Source organism: Magallana gigas, chromosome 1, assembly GCF_963853765.1.
Source record: "Magallana gigas chromosome 1, xbMagGiga1.1, whole genome shotgun sequence".
Classification (NCBI taxonomy): Eukaryota; Metazoa; Mollusca; class Bivalvia; order Ostreida; family Ostreidae; genus Magallana; species Magallana gigas.
In genome coordinates, this window is record NC_088853.1 from 10,441,131 (window position 1) to 10,463,740 (window position 22,610).

A 22,610-nucleotide genomic window follows, 5' to 3' on the forward strand; every position below is an offset into this window, starting at 1 on the left:
CATTTTGATACTATTGTTAATGTCTGTGGGTTCTTTATTCAATCCAAATTTTGCCATGAATGTTTGAAACCCTATCAAAAACTGCATCAGTGTCAATCAAGCTGCATTGTGTGTAAAAGAAAAAAATCTTGTTTTGTAAAACACGAATTAAGTTGTCGAAATTGTCACATGGTTTGTAGATCTCTGGATTGTTTTAATTCTCATAAGATAAAAAGTGGGAAGTCAAAATCATCTCAGTGTGATCGATGGTGGAAATGTGTGGTTTGTAAAAAAACTTTAGATAGATGCAAAAGAAAACCAGAGGATCATATTTGCGGAGAATGGCAGTGTGAAGCATGTAAACGATTTGTAACAGGGCCTCATTTGTGCTACATTAGGTCCAGAGAATGTAAAGAGAAAAAACCCAGATATATCTTTTTTGACTTTGAATGTATACAAGAAGATCTTTTGCATTGTAAAGATGGATACTCAATGAAAAGAAATGATGAATGTGTTCAATGCAGTAACAGCCCCGAACCCTGCATGGAATGCTGTAAATGTGTAAACTGTCATCAGTCTTGGTGTGGAAAATCTCAGCACAAACCCAACTTGGTAGTGGCTCAAACAGTGTGTGAGGAATGCTTCGGTCAAGAACTAGGTGCAAAAAATGTAATAAGAAAAACAAACAGACTTTTATTAACCCACCATGTAAAAATACATGCGGATTTCGAGAAATAGTATTTCGAGGAGATCAAACTGCAAATGCCTTTGGTTTGTGGTTGTTCACTGAAACTCACAAAGACTTTACAGCTATTGCTCACAACATGAAGGGCTATGATGGATATTTTTTACTAGAGTATCTATTAGTCAATTCCATCATTCCAAAAATTATCTATGCTGGATCAAAAATCATGTACTTACATGTTCAAAGAGGGCTTAATATAAAAATATTAGATTCCCTCAATTTTCTTCCCATGAGATTGGCTGAACTACCCAAGGCATTCGGTTTACGAGAGCTAAAGAAAGGGTACTTCCCTCATTTCTTTAACACTAAAGAAAATGCCTACTATGTTGGATCCTACCCTGCAGCTCATTTTTACGGAAGTGACATGATGAATGCTAAAGAACGCAAAGACTTTCTAATCTGGCATCAGGAAAAACTGGAGAAAAACATGATCTTTGACTTTGATCGAGAAATTTTAGATTACTGCCGTAGTGATGTGGACATACTCAGACAAGCTTGTTTGAAATTCAGAGAAATTCTTATGAAAATCACAGGAAAAGAAGAAGTGGTATTTGAGGATGAAATGCCAGAGAAAAAATTAATGGGAGGCGTGGATCCTTTTCAATGCACGACCATTGCTGGGGTTTGCATGGAAGTGTTTAAAAGCAAATTTCTTCAAGAAGAATGGCGTGTCAAAGTTAGAGGCAATGATGGAATAAGTGATTGGCTACAGGCCCGCCGACTGCAAGGGGACTTTTCCATTTTATTCAAGGAACATTGGGTTACGGGTGAAGAGTTACAGAATCAAGAATACGTAATAGAAGAATCTGAATTTGTTAGTTCACCTATTTCACAAATCCCTTCCACGGGTTATGCCCCTTTTCTCGGACAATATAGTTGCGTATCGATACAGTGGCTCTCATGGATACAAGAAGATCATTTCAAAAAGACAGGGCACCGCCTCTACATACAGCATGCCTTAAAGGTCATATGAAACGATTTTTAACACTATGATTTTCTTTCATGAATATAAAGCTTGGTATAAACAAATGTTAAAATACATGATGTAAGATTTTTTTGCCTTTGCATTACTGAGAAATAACCGTGAAAACTGAGCACCTGAAAAAATTCTTGCCCGCTTATCGTTCTTGATTTTGTGGATTTATGACGTCACAAAGACCCACCGATGTAAACAATGCATTAAAACTAGCGTAATTTTACAGTAGTTTATCGATTAAATTTTAGTAATTTTTGCATATATGAACGTGTCTTTCTTTTCAAATGAGATCATTTGATTTCGTAGTAGCCTACAGATGACTTAGTTTTAATTGGTCGTTAATGACTAAATCTAATATCAGCTTCTCACAAGAGTAAAATCATGATGAAGATCCCGTACTGGAGTGGAAATTTAACGAAAGAAATGCTCCAACATTTACAGCTGATTACTGAATTATCCTTATCCTTTTGAAATAGAAACATCATTTTCTTCTTCGGTACGTATGATGATTGAGCTACATTTAAAGGGAATTAAAGCATGTTAATTGATTTGATTTATTTTGTCACATAAAAAAGTGTATAAGGCAGGCCAATGAAAATGTTTGAGGCATTGTGTACATAGTTTGTATTTAAGAGCTGCTATAAAATGCCGCAAAATTATTCTTAAATTTAATTTCGAAATAATATAAATTTCTGACTTATTGATATACATGTAGCAATATCTTTAGAAAATACTTTGTGTACACGTGTATTAACGTTTTATTAAATTAGATCGCGGAAATATGGCATTTAAGGATTTAGAAATGTATCGGTAAAATAAATCGGTTGTTTGATAAAAATAGTTGTGAACGAATGTGAAGATAATCAACAGATTTTATTAAGAACAAGCATCAATAATGATAAAAAAACGAAAGAAAACATTGCGGAAGAAAGTGAGATAAAAGGGATCTGTAAGTAAACACCGCACATACACGTTTTAAAATCAAAACACCGCACATTCAAGTACACGTTTCAAAAACAAAACATTTGAAGAAATTTCTCTTAGACTAAAAATAATTAAATGGTAACATATTTGTGAATTTGAAAGTGAAACAAACAATATAATCGTGAAGCGAATGAGGCACAATGAGGCCTACAAGTTGTTTAGAAAAAAAATCTTAATGAATTGCATGAACGTGCAAATGGGAAAAAACGATCAGACTTATTTTTGAATTTGTCAATTTCATTAAAAAGATCAAAATAAAACATATAAATATGCTTATATTTAAATTATATTATACTTGCATGTGGATCTATGAAGAAAATCATTTATTCTCCCTGCAGTCTCGAAACTGAATATCATTATGTACACGCTATTACATGTAAATAAAAACGCACACGATTTCATTTCTTGAGAGAAAAAAATACTGACGTGGTTGATTATTGTATAATTATACAAGTTTTTATATAAAATAGTATTTTTTTCTTTTAAAATGCTGCAAAATGACATGGATATTTGTATTCACATCATAGCTTTATAAGGCGATTGGGTCTTACTGACGTCATAAGCAAGGGAGGTAAGCCGCGTAAGTCAATGTTCCTTTTCCCGATTAAGTAATTTTGATCGACTGTGGCGCTCACATTTTACATAAAATATCAAAAAAACAAAGTCAGTCTTATTAAATAGGCACTTATAAACTCATTCCCGTATATAACTCAATATGGTCAGGATATCGTTTCATATGACCTTTAAATGAGGGTGAATTTCGACTGCCGGGTACCAATTACTTATTAGATGGATACTGTCCTGAAACCAACACTGCATACGAATTTCACGGGTGTTACTGGCACGGATGTCCCATATGTTTTCCTACTCAGCGTCAGCAACTTAAACATATAAGAACCAAACACTCCATGAACGAGTTACTGACCATGACCTTAAAAAAGAGAGACTACATTCAGTCTCTGGGTATGAAATATGTCTACATTTGGGAGCATGATTTTGAAAACTTACTGAAGCAGAACCAAGGCGCATCTGATTATGTTCATTCCCTAAACCTGCAAGAAAGGTTAGACCCTCGAAAATCTTTTTTTGGAGGAAGAACAAATGCTGTTAAAATGTACTACCAGGTCAAGGAAGGTGAAAAAATCCACTATCTTGATTTTTGCTCTCTTTACCCCTCGGTCAACAAGTATGGCAGATATCCCGTAAAAGAACCAAAAATCATTACAAGCAATTTTACGGAAATTACAGACTATTTTGGGTTGGCCAAAGTCAAAATTTTACCTCCTAGACAATTGTATCACCCCGTGTTGCCTCAAAAAATTAACGGAAAATTAACTTTTGCACTGTGTCGTACCTGCTCGGAGCAACAACAACAAAATCCATGTCAGTGCAGAGACGAAGACCGGGCAATTACAGGAGTATTTTGTACACCAGAAATTGAAAAAGCCATAGAATGCGGTTACCAAATTCTACAGATATACGAGGTCTATCATTGGGATGAAACTTCACAGTACAATGCAGAGACGGAAAGCAATGGTCTGTTTGGCGAATATATCAACCTATTTTTAAAGATCAAACAAGAAGCCAGCGGCTGGCCTGAGTGGGTGCATACCGAGGAAGACGCAGTGAAGTACATGGAAGAATACGCTCTTCGAGAAGGTATTCAACTCGAACGAGAGAACATTACCAAAAACCCTGCTCTGAGATCGATTGCTAAACTACTGCTGAATTCGTTTTGGGGAAAGTTTGGCCAACGACTCAACATGCAGCAGACGACATTTTTTCACGAAAGAGAGGCTGACCAATTTTTTCAGCTATTATCGGATCCTTCCAAAGAAGTCTCGAATTTTCACATTGTCAGTAAAGAAATTATTCAAGTTTCGTGGCAGCAAAAAGAAAATTTTACTAAAGAAGATTACCAAACAAACGTATTTATTGCTACTTTTACAACTTGCTGGGCCCGCCTTAAACTGTATGAAGTGTTACAGATGCTGGATAGAAGAGTCTTATATTTCGATACGGATTCAGTCATTTTCGTCAGCAGACCTGGAAATCAGGAACCAAAAGTCGGGTCATTTCTTGGTCAACTTACCAGTGAGTTACAACCCAAAGAATACATTACAGAATTTGTTTCGGGAGGACCTAAAAATTACGCCTACAGGACTTCAGAAGGAAAAGAAGTATGCAAAATCAAAGGATTTACCCTAAACTATGTTAACAGTTTAAAACTTAATTTTGCTTCCATGCTGGATTTGGTACTCAGGCCGGATCAGGGTCAACATTCCGATTCAACAGGTTCATGTACAACGATTGTTAACCCACACAGAATTATGCGACATAAGCAACAGCAAATTATTTACAATCGAAATGAAGAAAAAAAATACAAAATTGTGTATGACAAAAGAGTGATTCAACGTAACACTTGGGACACCTTACCCTACGGATATTGATTGTTATTGTAGTAGTGAACAAAATCATGTGAACACTATAATTATAGTGTTTAAAATTGATTTTTTTTCCCATCATATTGAAAAAAATTGTAATTTGAATGAATTGATATTATTCAATTTGTTTTTTTAAAGAAATCTCTAAAAACGATTTTTTTATAAACGTTTATTAAAAAACATACAGTTGTCTTTACAACAATATATTATCAAATGTACATTTGTAATTTTTTATTGATGCATTGTTTCATTAAAATTTTAACCACTTTATTTTTGTCTTGGTCAGTCTCTTTCTCTTTGGAGGATTGTATTTAGGAGGTGCTCCGTTCGTATGTTTTTTAACCACTAAGCCACTGCCAGTCTGTTCTCCAGAGTGCTTCATCATTTCTTTATTGTGGATGAATGAAGTAGGGGTTTGAATGACCTTTAAGGCTTCATAAAATTGTCGATATCCGGTAGGAGTTCCTCTTGAATTATGAGTTAGTGCATGTTTGATCAAATCTGTAATATGCGAGCCTTCAATGACATTGTCTTTGTAAATCAAATTTCCATTATCTTTCCAAGAGAGTACGTCACCGCCATACTGAGATAAGAATTTAAGCAATCCTTTGGCTTTATTATGAAATTTATTTGGAATAACATGTTCCAAGATTTCGAGAACGTGCATCTGAGTGGGAATATCTTTGTCAGTGGGTGGGTCCTTCGTCGGCTCCAAGATTGTCTCCATGCTCTTCGGGGGATGATTCTCTGTTTGCGTCAGTTTTTGGTATTTTTCTTTTGGAACGAGAACTAGTTCTTGAGCCATTTTGAAAAAGATGTAGCGCAGGTTTGATCAGACGAGGTATGATGCTCTGATGCCTTAACAAAAACTTTTTACGTTGAGCCTTGTTTACTGTTCTGCTCACAAGGGTACTTATGACATTTTTGTACGGATACAGAGTTTTTATGTACTGCTTAGAGACCGGAATGGTCCCCTTGTAAACATTAAACATCACCTCACACAAAGTCTGCATTTGAGAGGGTGTCTTGGTCGACAACAGTGCTCGTCGCTGTTTCGTGTTCGTAGCGTTTAACAATTCTAGAAATGATAAATGCGTTTTTACTGTTCGGTTCATTGTGAAATAATGATAAAAAATCAAAAAAGACAATTAATTTATTTAGGCAGATAAACAATGGTATCTTCGTTAGGTAAGATGCGCGTGCGCAATCTGTACTTGTCCTCAGTCCTAGGACTCATGTCTACTATCAAATATCCAAAGGGTATAGATGTGGCCTTGTCGTAAGCCTCTTTAAAATATTTCAACCTTAAAGGAAAAACCTGAGATCCAAAAGTAAAGATCTGCCTAGAATCGCGTACATTACGAAAGAGAATGACATAATGACAATTTAAAGAAATAGTTCTGGCAAACTTTCCAGGCATGTATAGATTCTGAGCTAACATGAACACACTGACTCGACAATGGTGTGCCGTCACGCAAAATAAATTAAGAGATTCCTCGCTCTTGGCGACTTGCATCATCATGTCATCTAACACCAAGACAGTGTGCTGTACACCCTCGCTCCATTCATCGATCTGGTCTTTAGAGGGTAACCCTTGATGCAAAATCAATCTATCGATGTTTTTTTCCATTTCTTCAAACAAAGGCTGATATTCGGTATATGCAATTACTATTCGCTCGGGTGGCGTTTGAAACATACCATCGGCATGTTTTAATATTTCGTAAATAAGAGAAGTTTTACCACTCATAGTGGGTCCCACGATCATAGCTGTGGCGGGAGAATTAAAGGGTAATAGTGATCTCTCTTTCCACCAAGCTTCCATGTTCATTGATTCCTCAGTTAAGACTGATTTTATTTTTACAATACATACTATTTTTATAGAATAAAAAAAATAGATTACATCATTTTTTTATTCACAAAACGTATGCATATTTATGGTAAATACAAAGGTTAAATGCACTCCGTTTGTTGAGATATAGTTTGATACACAAAAACATCAGGATCATCCTGCATTTTAAGAATATGTACAATGTCATTCATTGTATAATTTTGACATTTCATCATTAAATAAAATAGTACATGATAACCACAAGTCAAGGCATTTTTTTTCTGAATTGGAATTTCATTACAATTTATTTTTTTCGAATTATGATTTAAAAAGTTTTTGATTCGTATATCGTAATGTTCAGGAAGTCGACCAAAACTGTCAAAAAATTCCGCTGTTCGGAAGCCGTCTATCCACATGACTATCCAGTGGGACCCTGGTAAATGAGAGGGATCTGTATTACAAACGTAGGCCGAAGGGTAGGCTTGGACTCTTTCTGGTAAGGTATCCGGTGAAAATACGCCTCTGAAAAATTTGCTAAGCAACTCGTGTCCTTTGGCAATGCACACAATGTCTGATGAATTCATACTTTAGTGTATTTGATGTCCCGTGATTGGTCCACTTCCAAAAGGGCCGGAAATTCTGCGTAAGCCAGACAGTTCAAGGTTTCCGTTGTATCGGCAGCAAATTTGACTTCGAGTCTAACGTTTCCTTGTCTCACCAGGTTTAAATACTCTTCACCCAGGTCACTTGGTGCCAAATTAAAGGCATATATGGCATATCCTTTGCCAAACTGGCTTCTTGTGACTTCCAAGCCGGCATCTTTGTTCCATTTCTCAGCCGCTTCAAATAAATTGACAAAAAGTGTCACGTAATTTTGATTGGTCCCTACGTCAATTTTCATGGGTCGGGCTGGCATGCTTTCCCCGTTTACGTAAAGTGCAATTTCTTCTGCCAAGTTCTGAAAGTTGAATGGGTTCTTCTCATAATTTCCATTAACGGCTTTCTGAGAAATGAAACAGAATGCAGCTTTGGCTGGTAAGGTGTTGAACCAAACGTTCTGCCAAATAAACGATCCAGAACCTTTAGGACAGGTGCTCATTTTTACTTCGGTTCTAGTCAGGGGGTATTTGGCCGTCTTCTCTATCAAGATTTCAGCATGGTTGATCAAAATTCCACTGTCCACCGTAATCATGCATGCTTTAAAGGACACGTCTAGTAACTGCAACTTGTAGCTAGGGGAGGCTTCTTTGCTCATCAAGACAAAGGCAGCGGGGTTTCTAAACAGTTTCAAGTGTAAATCTACCCCACTGCCACTCGAAAGGAGAAGTTTTAGGTAGGCTTTCCAAGCATAGTAGCTAGTATTGAGGGACACAAGCTTTCCGTTCATATAAGTGTCTATCTGAGACCACATGGTTTGCAGTGGCAAATTAATGATCCCCGTTTTTTCCTGTGATGCCAAGGCTGTGTCTATGTACTCGTCTATGTACTCGTTACCCTGGCCAGGCACCGATATCTCGATCGGAGCGTCCTCCGTATCGAAGGAACTTACAGGTCTGCATTCACTGAAATAAATTTTATCCACCGCTACTTGATTGGGTGGAACGGTAAATAAAGCCAATTCTGCCGGAAGTCCAATGTCTGTAATTTTGTCGCTTAAAAAGGCCATTCTTATTGATGCTTGACTTTTTTCTTGGCTCCGCTAAAAATACTGTCTCCTGTGTCTCGTTTTCTCTTCAGTCCTTTCTGAGGTGTTTTCTTTTTGAGTGTTGGCTTAGGTTTGATAACAGGTTGCCTTTTTTGTGCTTTTATAGCCTTCTCCGACACGTGAGGAATCTTCTCTTTGATGGCTTCTTTCATTTCTTCTTTGGCTCTCTCTTCTACGGCTGCCATAGGCGTCACGTGTTTTCCCACAACTTGATCTGCCGGTTCCTTCCGGGATAGATGTGGGTTGACTGGAATCATGTACGGTTTCTTGGAAAACATACCCCCTATTCCACCACCTGTCTGCCGACCTCTGTATTTACTAGGTTTAAATCCTCCTTCGAACATATTTTGATAAAATGTTTTCCACACCCTAGGGTCTGACACATACGTAGAACCCATTACTGTATTTCAAATAAACGTTTTTTCAGCAGTAGTGTAATAGTGGTCGTACCTTTCAAATATGAAGCGGGTTGATTATTTGAGTCCCTTATATACACCCTCACGTCTTGAAATTCCCCCAATCGCAAAGGTATTTCGTAAGGAAAATTATAAATGATATTTTCCGCTTTTTTATAATTTACCAGTCGCAAGAGAGGTAATTCTCGCTCCCCCACTACAGTATCTTGGCATAAATTGCTACAGACGTATAATTCTGGTTGAGTGGATGCCGTAGACAAATTAAACTCCAACAGAGAAACGGTCCAATGTCCTTGTAGATACAATGGCTTGGGTAGATGAACTACAAAGTCGTAAGACGTATTACCACTATAAATCTGTTGACTATCAGTAGATCTTAGAACCAATCTGATGCTCATGTTTGAAAATAATGAATGTCATAAAAGTGATCAGTCCTATTTATACGTTTTGCATGTCGGATTTTTTTATCCAAGAGTTAAATTTAGCAGGCCATTGGTGCCAGGACACCAGGATCTCTATTGTTCCTTTTCTTTTTCGTTCTTTTAGAATTTTATCGATCTTCCAGATAAAATTGTCACTTGTGCTTACTTTCTGAAGTTCCTGTGAATAAAAAGTTCCAGTTATAGATTCCTCAGCAAAGTCTTTTAATTTGTAGACAGGCAAACCCTGACTACGGTATCTTCGACAAACCTTAAAAATTTCTCCCGTCCATTTTTGGTCGTATTCTCTCTGAAATGTCCGCCGCAAATGAGATATTCTAACTTTATCACCTACTTTGAATTTATAAGGTTTCTTTTTTTCTGCTATTTTAGAGTTTTTACTTTTTCTGGATACAACACCTGGTCTTTTGTTCCTTTGTAAATAAGCTCTATAACGAACCTCCTCTTCGTTCTCTTTAGTCACAGATGCAGGAGTTATTCCCCCTAAAGGACGGGAAGGAGTGTTATTAATGTTATCAGTAACTGCTTGTAGCTTACTCAAAAATTCGTAAGACTGATTTTGAGTAAACATGCGTTGCAATCTGTTTTCCAAGTTTTGAATACTCCTTTCTGCAAAATTACTTTTTGTTTCATTTTCCGTAAAAGTTTGGTGTACGCCTTCTTTTTCCAAAAAAGAGGACACCCAACGATTTTTAAATTCACTTCCTTTATCGGTTCTGAATACTTTGGGTTTTCTTCCATTAGCAAAAATCCCTTTTAAAGCTTCTATTACATACGACGCCGTTTTTTGTTTCAAAGGAGCTGTAAATACATATCTTGAAAATATGTCTTGCAAAACCATAATATACTGTATGCCTTCATTTTCCTTGGATATGTTTCGCACGTCTTGTAAATCACCATCCCATATGGTGTCTATAGAATCGGTTAAAATGTGACGTCTGGGAAACTTTCTCTGAACTCTCTTTTGAAGTGAATACGGTTCTAAATTTGACAAAAAGTCTCTTATACCCTTTAAACCAATTTTTTGTTTCCCTTCTTTTTTTACAATTTGATACAATTTGTAAGGGCCTGCAAAAGAGGCAGCATGTTTCACATCAGTCCATATGTTTTCCAAGTACCGTCGTTGTTCATCAGTCAACACCATTTTGATTTATGAACCAAACACTGTTTAACATCTCTTTTTAAATTTAGACAAGATTTTAAAAAATTATAAAAATAATATTTTTTTATTATAGTACAACATAAATGATTAAAATAGCAATACTATCATGATAATACAAAAAAAAAGGTTTTGTACATGATCTAATAAAATATTTCTTTCATTATCTTTACATGTATTTAAAAAACTTTTAAGCATATTACATACATAAGTAACAAATATAATTACATAAATATATCACTGAACACAAATGGTACTTTGAACACACTGAAATGGGTTTTTTTCACAATCTAATAGTTATTACAGTCATTTGGATTGCAACGTGGACATTGCAAAAAGCCCATCTGATTCTGGTGACTTTCGGAATTCTCGCAAAACTCGATCTCCTTTAACTGGTCACCAATTTTCTTTTCGACTTCAGGCATCAGTTCCTTAAGAGTTTCCCACTGATCAAATGTAATGGCAGCTCCTTTCTTCGTCGGAACTATTTCATCATTCCCAGGCGGCATCCACCACTTCCTGATATTTACTTCAGGGTAGTCGTTGTCAATCGTCATGTAGTAATTCTCCCCCAAGTGCTGATTATAAGCTACCTGCATCTCAGCATCATGCTGATCAATAGCGCTATCTACATCATCCTTGTAATAGGTAATCTTTTTCCATTTTTCTAAATCGAGTGCAATCCCTTTCCTAGTTGGGTAGTTGGATCCGTCTTCTTTTTCTTCATACACTCTTAAGTGTACTTTAGTGTCACTATGAAACTTTGACACCACGAGGAACATGTTTCGTCCTATGTCCTCCTTCAGAATTGGGGTCTTCTCTGTCTGTTCTTTGTCCATCTTGGGATGTTTAGCCATAGGAGTCTGGTCTTCAGTTCGGTCTAAGTCGATGAATAATCTTTTCCTAATCCGTTTCGGTTCCCCAGAAGTCTCCACGTCTTGGCATTTCCAGTAGGTTGTCGGTTTAGTAGCCATATCTTCTAAATTGTGTCTGCTGCAGGGAAATGTAGATGCAATAGTAATGTAGCTCTTAATTCATCCTCAGTATTTATACTATGTACTTTACATCATCATCTATTTTTACTTTTTTATTTACCGTAAAACATTTCATAACGCACTGTAATATAACATTTTTTTCTTTTGTTAAAAATTATATCATAAACTAAATTTAGCCCCCCCTTACATACTGTTTTTCTGCAAAATCATTTTTTTTAATACATTCTTTCACCATCGTTGTGCAATATCTACTTTCTCCATGGTTTTCAACATGTTGTGCAATATCAGCACTTTAAACTTTTTACTTAAAAAAACCTCATTATATCATATACTAAATTTAGCCCTCCTTACATACTGTTTTTCTGCAAAATCATTTTTTTAATATATTCTTTCACCATCGTTGTGCAATATCTACTTTCTCCATGGTTTTCAACATGTTGTGCAATATCAGCACTTTAAACTTTTTACTTAAAAATCCTCTACCTTTGCAATTTTTTTCACCTGGGTTATGCTTGGTTACACTCCAATAATTTTATTTTCTTATTCAATATAGGCAACAAAATTATCTCTGTCTGTTGAATTCTTCTCCTAAAATGGGCTCTATCAATGGCATAATTCATCCATTCACCTTTCCTATCTTCGTATGGAACTAACAGAGTGTGAACGTTATCGTTAAACTGAACTTTTTTCATTGATAACTTTGTCTGTCTTGCATTCATCGTGTTTCATATCAGGCGCTCACTGGGGCATAACTCTACGTTTTAATAAAATTTCTTTAGTTCCCCAGCTGTCTGCAAAATCGTAACCGTTTCGGGTCACTTCTCTAAAATCTTTTATACAAGCTGTCTTATTGTCAAACCAACGACTCTCATTCAATGTCCACGTTTTGGGATTTTTCTCATCTTTTTTCAATGCACTCCAAGCTATAATTTTCCATTTGTACTGTACTCCTCGACAATCCATAATGAAATGATTGTTTTTACATAAATGAATAACTAAAAATCATTTTTTTTTGCGCATGCTCATTATCTGGTATAGTAATTAACTCTATAATGAATATGTTTCTATGCGAACTCTATAATGATACCTTTCTAAATATAATGGTGACGAACAAGCTCTGTACAGAACCTTTTCTATAAATAGCTACGCCATCACCTCTATATTCAATCCTCCAATGAGAACACGACCTCTATAAATTTACTCAACCTCCCTTTCTAAAAGCAACCAATGAGAACACGACCTCTATAAATTTACTGTTCTAAAAAGTCCCCCTCTATAGGGCCTCAATAGTAACTACGTCATCACCTCTATATCCAGTCCACCAATGAGAACACGACCTCTATATTGCTACCTTTTCTAAAAATACCCTCTAGGTGACCCTAATAATTACGTCATCGCCTATACCTCCACCTCTATATCACTGTATATGCTGCTTTTCCCGCAATTAACGCTTATTTATATGAAATGCGTAGCGACTTCATACAGCTCCCAGCACTTTTTGATATAACAGGGATACAATGGTAAGACATGTAAATTTTCAATATATTTGATCAAGTGTATGCCCTTGCACTACTGCATTTTATCTGACCCACTTTACCTTCAGCGTCATTTGCGTGAAATTCAAACGCAACACTGACTAAGATCATGATTTTAATTTTCATTCTTAAAATAATTTAACGCTGTGAATTTCACTAAAATAATGTTAAAATGTTGTTTCTGTTCATACCAATCATCATTATAAAATTGTTGAAATTGGAAAAAAATAATTTCATCAGTTGCCTTTATGGGGGGGGGGGGGGGGGAAGTGTTGAATTTGTAATTTACACATTTATGTTTCATAATAATTTATGTTACTATGCTGGTAAATAAATTCTTTTAATGTATATTCAGGTTTACTTGTAATCATAATTGATATTTTAGTACTAATTAAAGAAAGCAAGAAGAAACAATATATCAATATTATCAAGAATTTATTTTGATAATCAACTTTACAAATACTATAGAGATTGCTTTTCTGTGACAAACTGTTCAACAAGACTAGTGTTTTCTGATTTTTAGTATTTTTCAGTCATAATGTGTAATTTATGGAAATTGACAATTCTTCTTGCACACTACATGTTCTTCTCTTCTGTCTTTTTGATATTAGGAGGTAGTCCAGTTGATAAGAAAACCAATACCTGAAATGATGAATATATATCAATTTCAAATTTCATTTCAATAGATATCAATGCAAATTATTATAATAGGTTACATTAGTATCATTATCAATATGATATTAAAAAACAACAAACTATGCATGAAGTTGAAGTTAGTGAGTAAAAGAAATATTTATATACATTTGTAGTACCTACTTTTTATCAACATCCCAACAAGTGTTTTCAGTGGATCATCTACTGCCTAAGTAACCCTGAAAATGAATAATGTGTCATAATTAGCAAGCTATTGTGTTAAAGATAACATGAAAATGAAACATTACTCTATTATTGGGCATATTAATGGCGGTTTCAATTTCAGTGATATTACAACAGGCATAATCAAATGTTAATTTTTTAAAATGTGTGGAAATTCAGTTTGAACACACTTTAATTTTGTCTTAAATAAAATTAAATAGATCTTCATAAAAGAAGGCTGAATAAAATAACACATTTCGATTTACTTAAACAACATTACAATCTTGTCTATAATCATTCCAGATCCTCACAGTAATCTTTGTAGTGCTAGCACATACAGTGTTTGGCCATGGCCTTTTTATTGTGTACTTTGAACATGGAGGAAATGCGATCTAATATTATCGCGATATGAGACTAGTAAAAAGCTGCAATGAGCCTCAACGCTCTTTATGATCAAAACTAGCGAAACACAGAACAATTTCTTTGCCTGACTGAGTCACCAAACTGATGTTTGAACACAATATTACATAAAAAACAAATGTAAACAAGTAAACAAAATCGAAGCCGAGGAATTTCACTTCGTTTCCGTTCCATCCAACAATATTAAATAATATAAAACAACATCTAGGGGAAGTACAGATAAATCCTACCTTGTTCAGTTGAATCCTATGCTGATTTCTTTCCACGCTGGTTGTAAACGAGTTAAATTCCGAGTTATATCACTGAAGTCCACATGTTTATTCTGATCACAGCTGCAAGCGCCGATGTGACGTAGTCAGCCTCGACACGTCATCAGACGACTTAGGAATTTCATGATTTCGCGAGATTTAAAGAATAGTTTATGATTTTATTTCAGTACACCTTTCTTGAACCATTCAAACCCAATAATTAATCATATTCATTTTGGTAGATGTTTGTTAATTACCGAAATACCCATATCTCGTAAAATCTCATGAATAAGGGGCGGGGCTTATGCAAATTTTACTAAATCACACGTGGTAGAATTCTTAGACCTTCCTTAACATAGCTGAGGTGTTATACAGGATTCAACATTCTATTTATTCTAAACCTGTTGTGATTCATGCGGACAACCTGAAACCATTGCAAGTGAATAAAACTGTGTATTTGAAACTTCAGCGAATAATTCGCCAGTGTCCGGAAGGTGATTCCGATGTCATTATTCCAAATTTATATCCTAGTGATGAAGTGGCAGGAGAGAACAATGAAGACCATTCAGACATTAGTGAAAATTCTGAGAGCAAAACCACCTTGCCAGATACAGATAAGATGCAAAAATTACCGTTAGAGAGGAGCAGGGAGGAGAATGATGGACATTTGTCACCCCCAAAACAGATGGAACAAAAGAAGACAAGACATGGCAGGATTATAAAAACCCCAACCCGATTCAGAACATAAACATTTGGATATGTACCTATAGAGATGTTCCAATGTTTTGACTGTAACATAACTTATAAATACAAAAGGAATTTACAGAGACATTTAGAAGAACGTCATTTTTCGACAAAGGAAATTTTCAAATGTGATACTGTGGTTTCATCAATATTCAAGGGTATCAATTTTCGTGGATTAAGTGAAAAACACAGTTTCAAGGATACGTAAATTCGTGGCCAATGACCCTATCAATACAAAATATTAATAATAATTACCTTTCAAGGAACATTTAATTTCGTGGATCAACTAAACAACGAAATCCACGTAAATTGGTATTCAACGAATATTGATGAAACCACAGTATTTGTGGAAGAATTTTCACCAGGAATTCTAATCTTAAAAGACATTTCTTTAATCAACATAGTTAAACAGAAATTTTAGACGATTTAGAAAATTGTCCCATTGAAACAGGATAAGTTGTAAATTCAACCATGGACTATACCATCCACAGTGCAATTTATGAGGACATTTCGTCTGATGAAGAATCATTTGAGGAAGATTTATTTCTGAACAAAAACAACGCTGAAGAATTTGTTTCCGAGTGTGAGGAAACATCCAACATTCCAACTAAAGAGATTCCAACACCCGAAAGTCCAACATTAGAGATTCCAACATTCGAAAGTCCAACACCAGAAATTCCAACATCCGAAAGTCCAACACCAGAAATTCAAACATCCGAAAAGAAAAATTCGATGACGATTCAATTAATTAAGAAAACAGTGTCATATGAAGACGGAAGAACTGAAGTTATGAAAGAAATTAACTTTTCATACACTGAAGAAATGAGGGAAGTTTCTCCATATAAAGTATTTTCGAACTTTTTAAACGATTTTTTGGATGAATCCTAAAACGAGCCAATTGTGATTTCTGACCGGATAAACTATTTCCGTAACAGTTTTTTTTTTAACTTGATTATCCTGATGACTTACCATGGAGTGACTTCTGTAAATAAACTGTAAACATAATGTGAAGAAAACCAAAATTATTAACTGTAAATATTTGTTCTTATAATGTTTTCGTAGCATTGTTAGATTTTTTTTCTTTTATTCTTGCTTTTTTTATAAATGTATTATTTTTGCTTTTGATTTTTACATATTTTTGTATATTGATTTTATGTTTGAAAGGCATATTTTATTCAAGCGTATATTTTTTTTTAATTTGCATTTTTCTGTTTCGAACGGTGTGCAAAGGAGGAGTGAGAGGAGTAATTGGGTATATATAGCCGGAATAATTAGAGAGGGTGAGAGAAGTGAGATGAGAAATGTTTTGATTGTTTAATTGGATTTTAGTGCCTTTCATTCATTTACACGTATTTTGGATTTATTATGTGATTTTCATTTGGATTATATTTTATTCTACTTTTGGATTTTAAATAAACATTTGTATCTTTTTGAATTGCGTTTATCTTATGAGAAGAAATTAATTACTACGGAATATTATACAAAGATTTACATTACGCTACCAAACATAAGGAAATTATTAAAGTGGATTAATATATAAAACTCGGAAACGCTACATATATTTGATGTCAATAAAATATTGGTCTGATTTGCTATATTTAACATATAAACACAACAAAATATAGGGATGAGACAATCCACCGATTCACCAGTGCATCACTGTATATATTTTGACGATATTTGGATCGATACATTTACCATTAATACAACAATACCTTAGCAAACTTTTTTTTTATTTTCCAAAAATATCTGAGCTTCATATATTCGCTATTTTTAGTCCGCGCACCTAATATGAAAGTACAAAGATGGCGGAAAACCTCGTAAAGTTGTCAAATCGAAGCTAAATCTGGAGTGTGGAAAACTTTCGAATTACTTGTCTCTGAAAAAGTAGTGAATACAAGACTTAAGTAATTTGTAAATTGTTCAACGTTCATTTCAAATATAATGAAATCACTTTGGACATGTGGCAATACATAGACAGATTCAATAAATTTTAAGCCATTATTCATGTTTTCATTAAGTTGCAATGTATCGTGATATGTATCATATTGCATCTCATGTATCGTGTTATGTACCAAATCTGCCAAGTAAAGTATCGTCCCAGCCCTAAAAATATTCATGACTGAATTAAAGATGCAGATTTTTTTTTCAATGATTATTAATCTATTGTAGCTTTTTGTTAAAATGTTTTTTTAATTAGGTTTTGCTGAAATCTTGTTGGGGGAGGGCTAATAATTAGTGGGTTATGTGGTACATTCTCTGACAATAAACAGGAATTAAAACAGTAGGCTTCATCTGAACAAAACATTTTACAAAGCTTTGGCTAAAATAAATGAAAAAATTGGGTGATAAAGCTGTTCATTTTTGTTGTACACCTGATTTTCACTCCTAAAACTCATGATGTTCTGTATACCTTATTGATTTTTTTGGGGCATGTTTGAATGTAATATTGCTGCGACATAGCATACATACATTTGATAATTTGTTGCACATACATAAGCATGAATGTTGTTACTGGCTTGTATATTAATATATATTCAACTATTTATACACATCTAAAATATTTGTTAATTGTATAACACAGGCTTATACTGTAATGTACAGGTGGAGCGTATTGAGAGGAGTTATCTAAATATCAGCAACTATATAATTGTATGGCCTTGGTATAATATTTTGTGAATGCATACTTTCAGATTGCTGTGCATGATGGATACTCCCATGGAATTTCCATAGGATTGTAGTGAAAAATAAAATCCGATGATGGAAACCAAATGTTGGAAGTAAAAATGTTGGTCAAAGTGAATCAAAAAGTAAATAATTCCTAAAAAATTTAGTTGTTGCTGCTTGCATGGCTTTCCTCAAGATTCAAATGTTAACAAAGTCTTTGGATTCAATGATTTCAATCAGCTAGAATTTAAAGTAATTGACCTTAAGATATGAATAAAATATGAATAAAATAACACAAATCATGCAGATTGACATATAGAGTGTGAAAATATTGTATGACTCTTTTCCATAAATTGTTAAAGTGTAAAATGAAAGCAAAGATAGATTATTGCAAGCATTCCTAGCATTTTGTTATATAAGTATGTTTTACTGTGTATTTCTTTTATTCTAAATGTTGCTTTGTTGGTACTAATAGAGGTGGCATTTCTACTGAAAATAATGTTTACTCTAAAAATTAGCAAAGCCAAAGGATAAGATCAAATTTCTTCTGAATTTCTCAGAAAAAGGTAATGAAATCTGCACTGCACTGTACCGAACTTAAAAAAAGTTTTTGTACTTTATGTTGGAGTATATAACCCTAATTACACATAAAGATCATGATAATTTTCAAACCTGCCACTGCAAAACCTTTCAAAACATAGGTAGTTTATAGCTTGAATTTCATGCTAAAAAAACATTGTGTGTAACAGTCTCCCTTGAATTTTGGTGGAACTTTCCAAGATTCTTTTGTTTGTTTACACAGGTAAATCACATGATTTCTTACTGGAGTTTGATGTTATCATCTAGTGTTAATCTGCAGATGGCCACCTGTGTTCTGATAACTTGTAAACAAGCAGTAATTTCAAGTCACATCAACAATGAAATCATATGCATCAAAAGTCATCATTAAGGGTTGGGGTCTAGGCGTCAAAAGTCATCATTAAGGGATAAAGGAGGGAAAGGTCTGAGAGGAATAGAATTAAGAAACAGTAGAAATGCCACTTGTATTTAAGACTAAATCTTAATTTAATTTCTGATTCTGATAAGGCCAATTTTCTACAAAACTGAAGCAGGAAGGAGGCGTTTTATTCGCAATAAAATATTGAGGGAGGTATTTTTTAAATTGTAATTTTCGAATTTTCTTTAAAATAAGGATAATTTATTTACGGTTGTACTTTTCATGTCTGATCAAAAGGATTGCTTTATCCACTGTGTGGGAACATTGTAGGCAATGTCTTCGAATGTATTTTCAATCAAATTAGTAGGGCTGGGTATTGGCCAGAGATTTTATATTGCGATATATTTGAATATTTTTAACTGTATTGCAATATTTATTGCAATATTTTCAGTGAAAATTACAATGGCATTTTCTTTTTATTAACTTTAATATACACGGAATGTTCATAACTTGTATAAATTCAACATTTATGCAGTGAATGTGTTCCTTAACAATGGAATAATCTTTAATTTCAGAAAAATTAGAAAAAAAGAAACGCCACAGCTTGATTAAAAAATACAAGGATGACCTATGCTTTGCAAGCTCAGCGGAGCTATCATCTGACACTTCCATCCCCTCAGGAGATTCAAACTCTTTAGTCAGTGAAGAAAGTATGACAGTCCAGTCCTCTGTTGCAAGCATGGACGCAACTGTGCCCTGTAAAAGAACTGCAGAAGAAACTTCTGGAATGGTGTGCTCAGCAACTGTGTCAACAGAAACTTCCTCTAGCATTCGTGGTGCCACATTGTCAGAGGAGATGACGCCAACCATTTGGGCGACTCCAGAAATTGATTCAACTGAAAGAACAAGCAGTCCAGCTATTCCGGTTGAAAGTACGTTGTGTGAAATCACCTTTGGAAGCTCAGCGGAGCGATCATCTGACACTTTCATCCCCTCAGGAGATTCAACCTCTTTAGTCAGTGAAGAAAGTATGACAGTCCAGTCCTCTGTTGCAAGCATGAAAAAAATGGGGGTGATGTCTAAGGATGCAACTGTGCCGCATTCAAGTACTGTACAAAAGACTCCTGAAATAATAAGCTCAACAACTGTGTCAACAGAAACTTCCTCTAGCATTCTTGGTGCCACATTGTCAGAGGAGATGTCGCCAACCATTTGGACAACTCCAGAAATTGATTCAACTGAAACAAGAAGCAATTCAACTATTCCTATTAAAAGTACGTCGTGTGAAATCACCTTTGGAAGTTCAGAGGAGCTATCATTTGACACTTTCATCCCCTCAGGAGATTCAAACTCTTTAGTCAGTGAAGAAAGTATGACAGTCCAGTCCTCAGTTGCAAGCATGGATGCAACTGTGCCCTGTACAAGTACTGCAGAAGAAACTTCTGGAATGATGTGCTCAGCAACTGTGTCAACAAAAACTTCCTCTAGCATTTGTGGTGCCACATTTTCAAAAGAGATGTCTCCAACCATTTGGGCGACTCCAGAAATTGATTCAACTGAAAGAACAAGCAGTCCAGCTATTCCGGTTGAAAGTACGTTGTGTGAAATCACCTTTGGAAGCTCAGCGGAGCGATCATCTGACACTTTCATCCCCTCAGGAGATTCAACCTCTTTAGTCAGTGAAGAAAGTATGACAGTCCAGTCCTCTGTTGCAAGCATGAAAAAAATGGGGGTGATGTCTTAGGATGCAACTGTGCCGCATTCAAGTACTGTACAAAAGACTCCTGGAATGATAAGCTCAGCAACTGTGTCAACAGAAACTTCCTCTAGCATTCGTGGTGCCACATTGTCAGAGGAGATGTCGCCAACCATTTGGACAACTCCAGAAATTGATTCAACTGAAAGAACAAGCAGTCCAGCTATTCCTGTTGAAAGTACGTCGTGTGAAATCACCATTGGAAGCTCAGCGGAGCGATCATCTGACACTTTCATCCCCTCAGGAGCTTGTACAACTTCCACAATGTCTGAGTTGTCAGCTTATTTAACGTCTGTAGTCAGTGAAAACAGTCAAATTAATTCTGACACTCTTCATACACAACTGGTCATTGGTGAAATGCCACAGAAGTCTCTGTTACCTAAACCTTGCAAGGCCCTTAAAGTCAAACTGCCTGCATTTGATCAATGTTTTGATACCCATACACAGATTTACAGAAACACTATTAATACAGGGCTTTACGCACCCACTGAAAATCATGACAATTAGGCTCGGTCAGATGACAGCATCTTAAGTACAGAAATAAACCATTGTCAAAGTATTAACTGTCAACCACAGATTTTCAGTGCTACATTCGAAGCAGATTTGCCAGCATCTGATGATCAATCTGTAAATCCTATCAGGGAAACCTGGTACAGACAGTGTACATCTTTGAAACCCAAGGGTCAAAAACTGCTGCTGGCTGACATGAATTTTTCTGATGATGAGGAGGAATTTGGAGAAACAGACAGTGATAGAGAATCAGTGTATATTCCAGACTTTGACTGTGAAAGCGTTGATGACGACAGTGATGTGAGTAGTGGTATATATGGTGCTCTACAACACACTTTATAGTTATATAGTAAGACCCGCCCAATTTACTCTATATTCTTACCAATTATGCTAATAAGATGAAAGGCTTTCTCTATATATTAATACCAAAGGCTCACAATAGTCCCACCCACTCAGAAAGGCTTACACTATATATTTATACCTAAGGCTTATAGGAGACTCCACCCTCTCGGAAGGCTCACCCTAGGCTTACTCTATATAGTTATACTACTTTTTTCTATATATTAATACCAAAGGCTCACAATAGTCCCACCCACTCAGAAAGGCGTACACTATATATTTATACCAAAGGTTTATAGGAGACTCCGCCCTCTCGGAGGGCTCACCCTAGGCTTACTCTATATAGTTATACTAAAGGCTCACAATAGTCTCCGCCCACTCAGAAGGATATTCTATTTATTTATAAAAAAAAGGATACACTCTTTAGAAGAAACTCCACCCTATCTCGAAGACACTTACAAAGAATGATAACTCTTAGCAAATTTCCAAGATCAGTTAACTCCGTCAACCTTGATGATTTCAATCATCAGTTAAAAAAAATAAAAATAAAAGTAGCAATATAAACGAAATATATATTACATATACATGTAGCTACACATATCACCAAGAAGAAAATGATCAAATTAAAGGCACTTTATTCTGGAATTGGTCCGTAGTACTTCTCACCACGAAAAATTCGAAATCATTCTATCCTTGTGAAGTTCAAGCTATACGAGTTCGTATATAAATGTAACTCTGATCAAAGAGAGATAACTCTGCACAAAATAAATTCCATCCACAAATACTAAATATATATTCACTATATACACAAGTAGTATGAACATAATTCAAATAGACATAATGTTTTAATTTTGCTTCTTTATGTCCGCAATGAAACCATAGTACTTTTCTCCAGGTAAAGGTTCCAATTCCTCATCCCAATTCTCAC

At 35.2% G+C, this 22,610-nt stretch overlaps 2 protein-coding genes and 1 long non-coding RNA gene across 3 annotated transcripts; 2 read left to right on the forward strand and 1 right to left on the reverse strand.

The window, feature by feature from the left end:
* Window positions 1-953: 953 nt before the first annotated feature.
* LOC136275545 (uncharacterized) lies at window positions 954-4,892 on the forward strand. The gene is made up of 3 exons (XM_066085059.1): window positions 954-1,517; window positions 3,557-4,343; window positions 4,729-4,892. Exons 1-3 carry the CDS (start codon window positions 954-956, stop codon window positions 4,890-4,892), a joined length of 1,515 nt encoding a protein of 504 aa, XP_065941131.1.
* Window positions 4,893-13,624: 8,732 nt separating this feature from the next.
* LOC136274856 (uncharacterized) lies at window positions 13,625-14,676 on the reverse strand. Its single transcript, XR_010713285.1, has 2 exons — window positions 14,023-14,676; window positions 13,625-13,848 (listed from the first exon to the last, which is right to left on the reverse strand). It is a non-coding gene; the product is annotated as an uncharacterized lncRNA (long non-coding RNA).
* Window positions 14,677-15,944: 1,268 nt separating this feature from the next.
* LOC136275546 (uncharacterized) lies at window positions 15,945-21,685 on the forward strand. Its single transcript, XM_066085068.1, has 4 exons — window positions 15,945-16,164; window positions 19,653-20,765; window positions 20,895-21,130; window positions 21,410-21,685. The coding sequence occupies exons 1-4, from the start codon at window positions 15,945-15,947 to the stop codon at window positions 21,683-21,685; spliced, it is 1,845 nt and encodes a 614-aa protein (XP_065941140.1).
* Window positions 21,686-22,610: the final 925 nt, after the last annotated feature.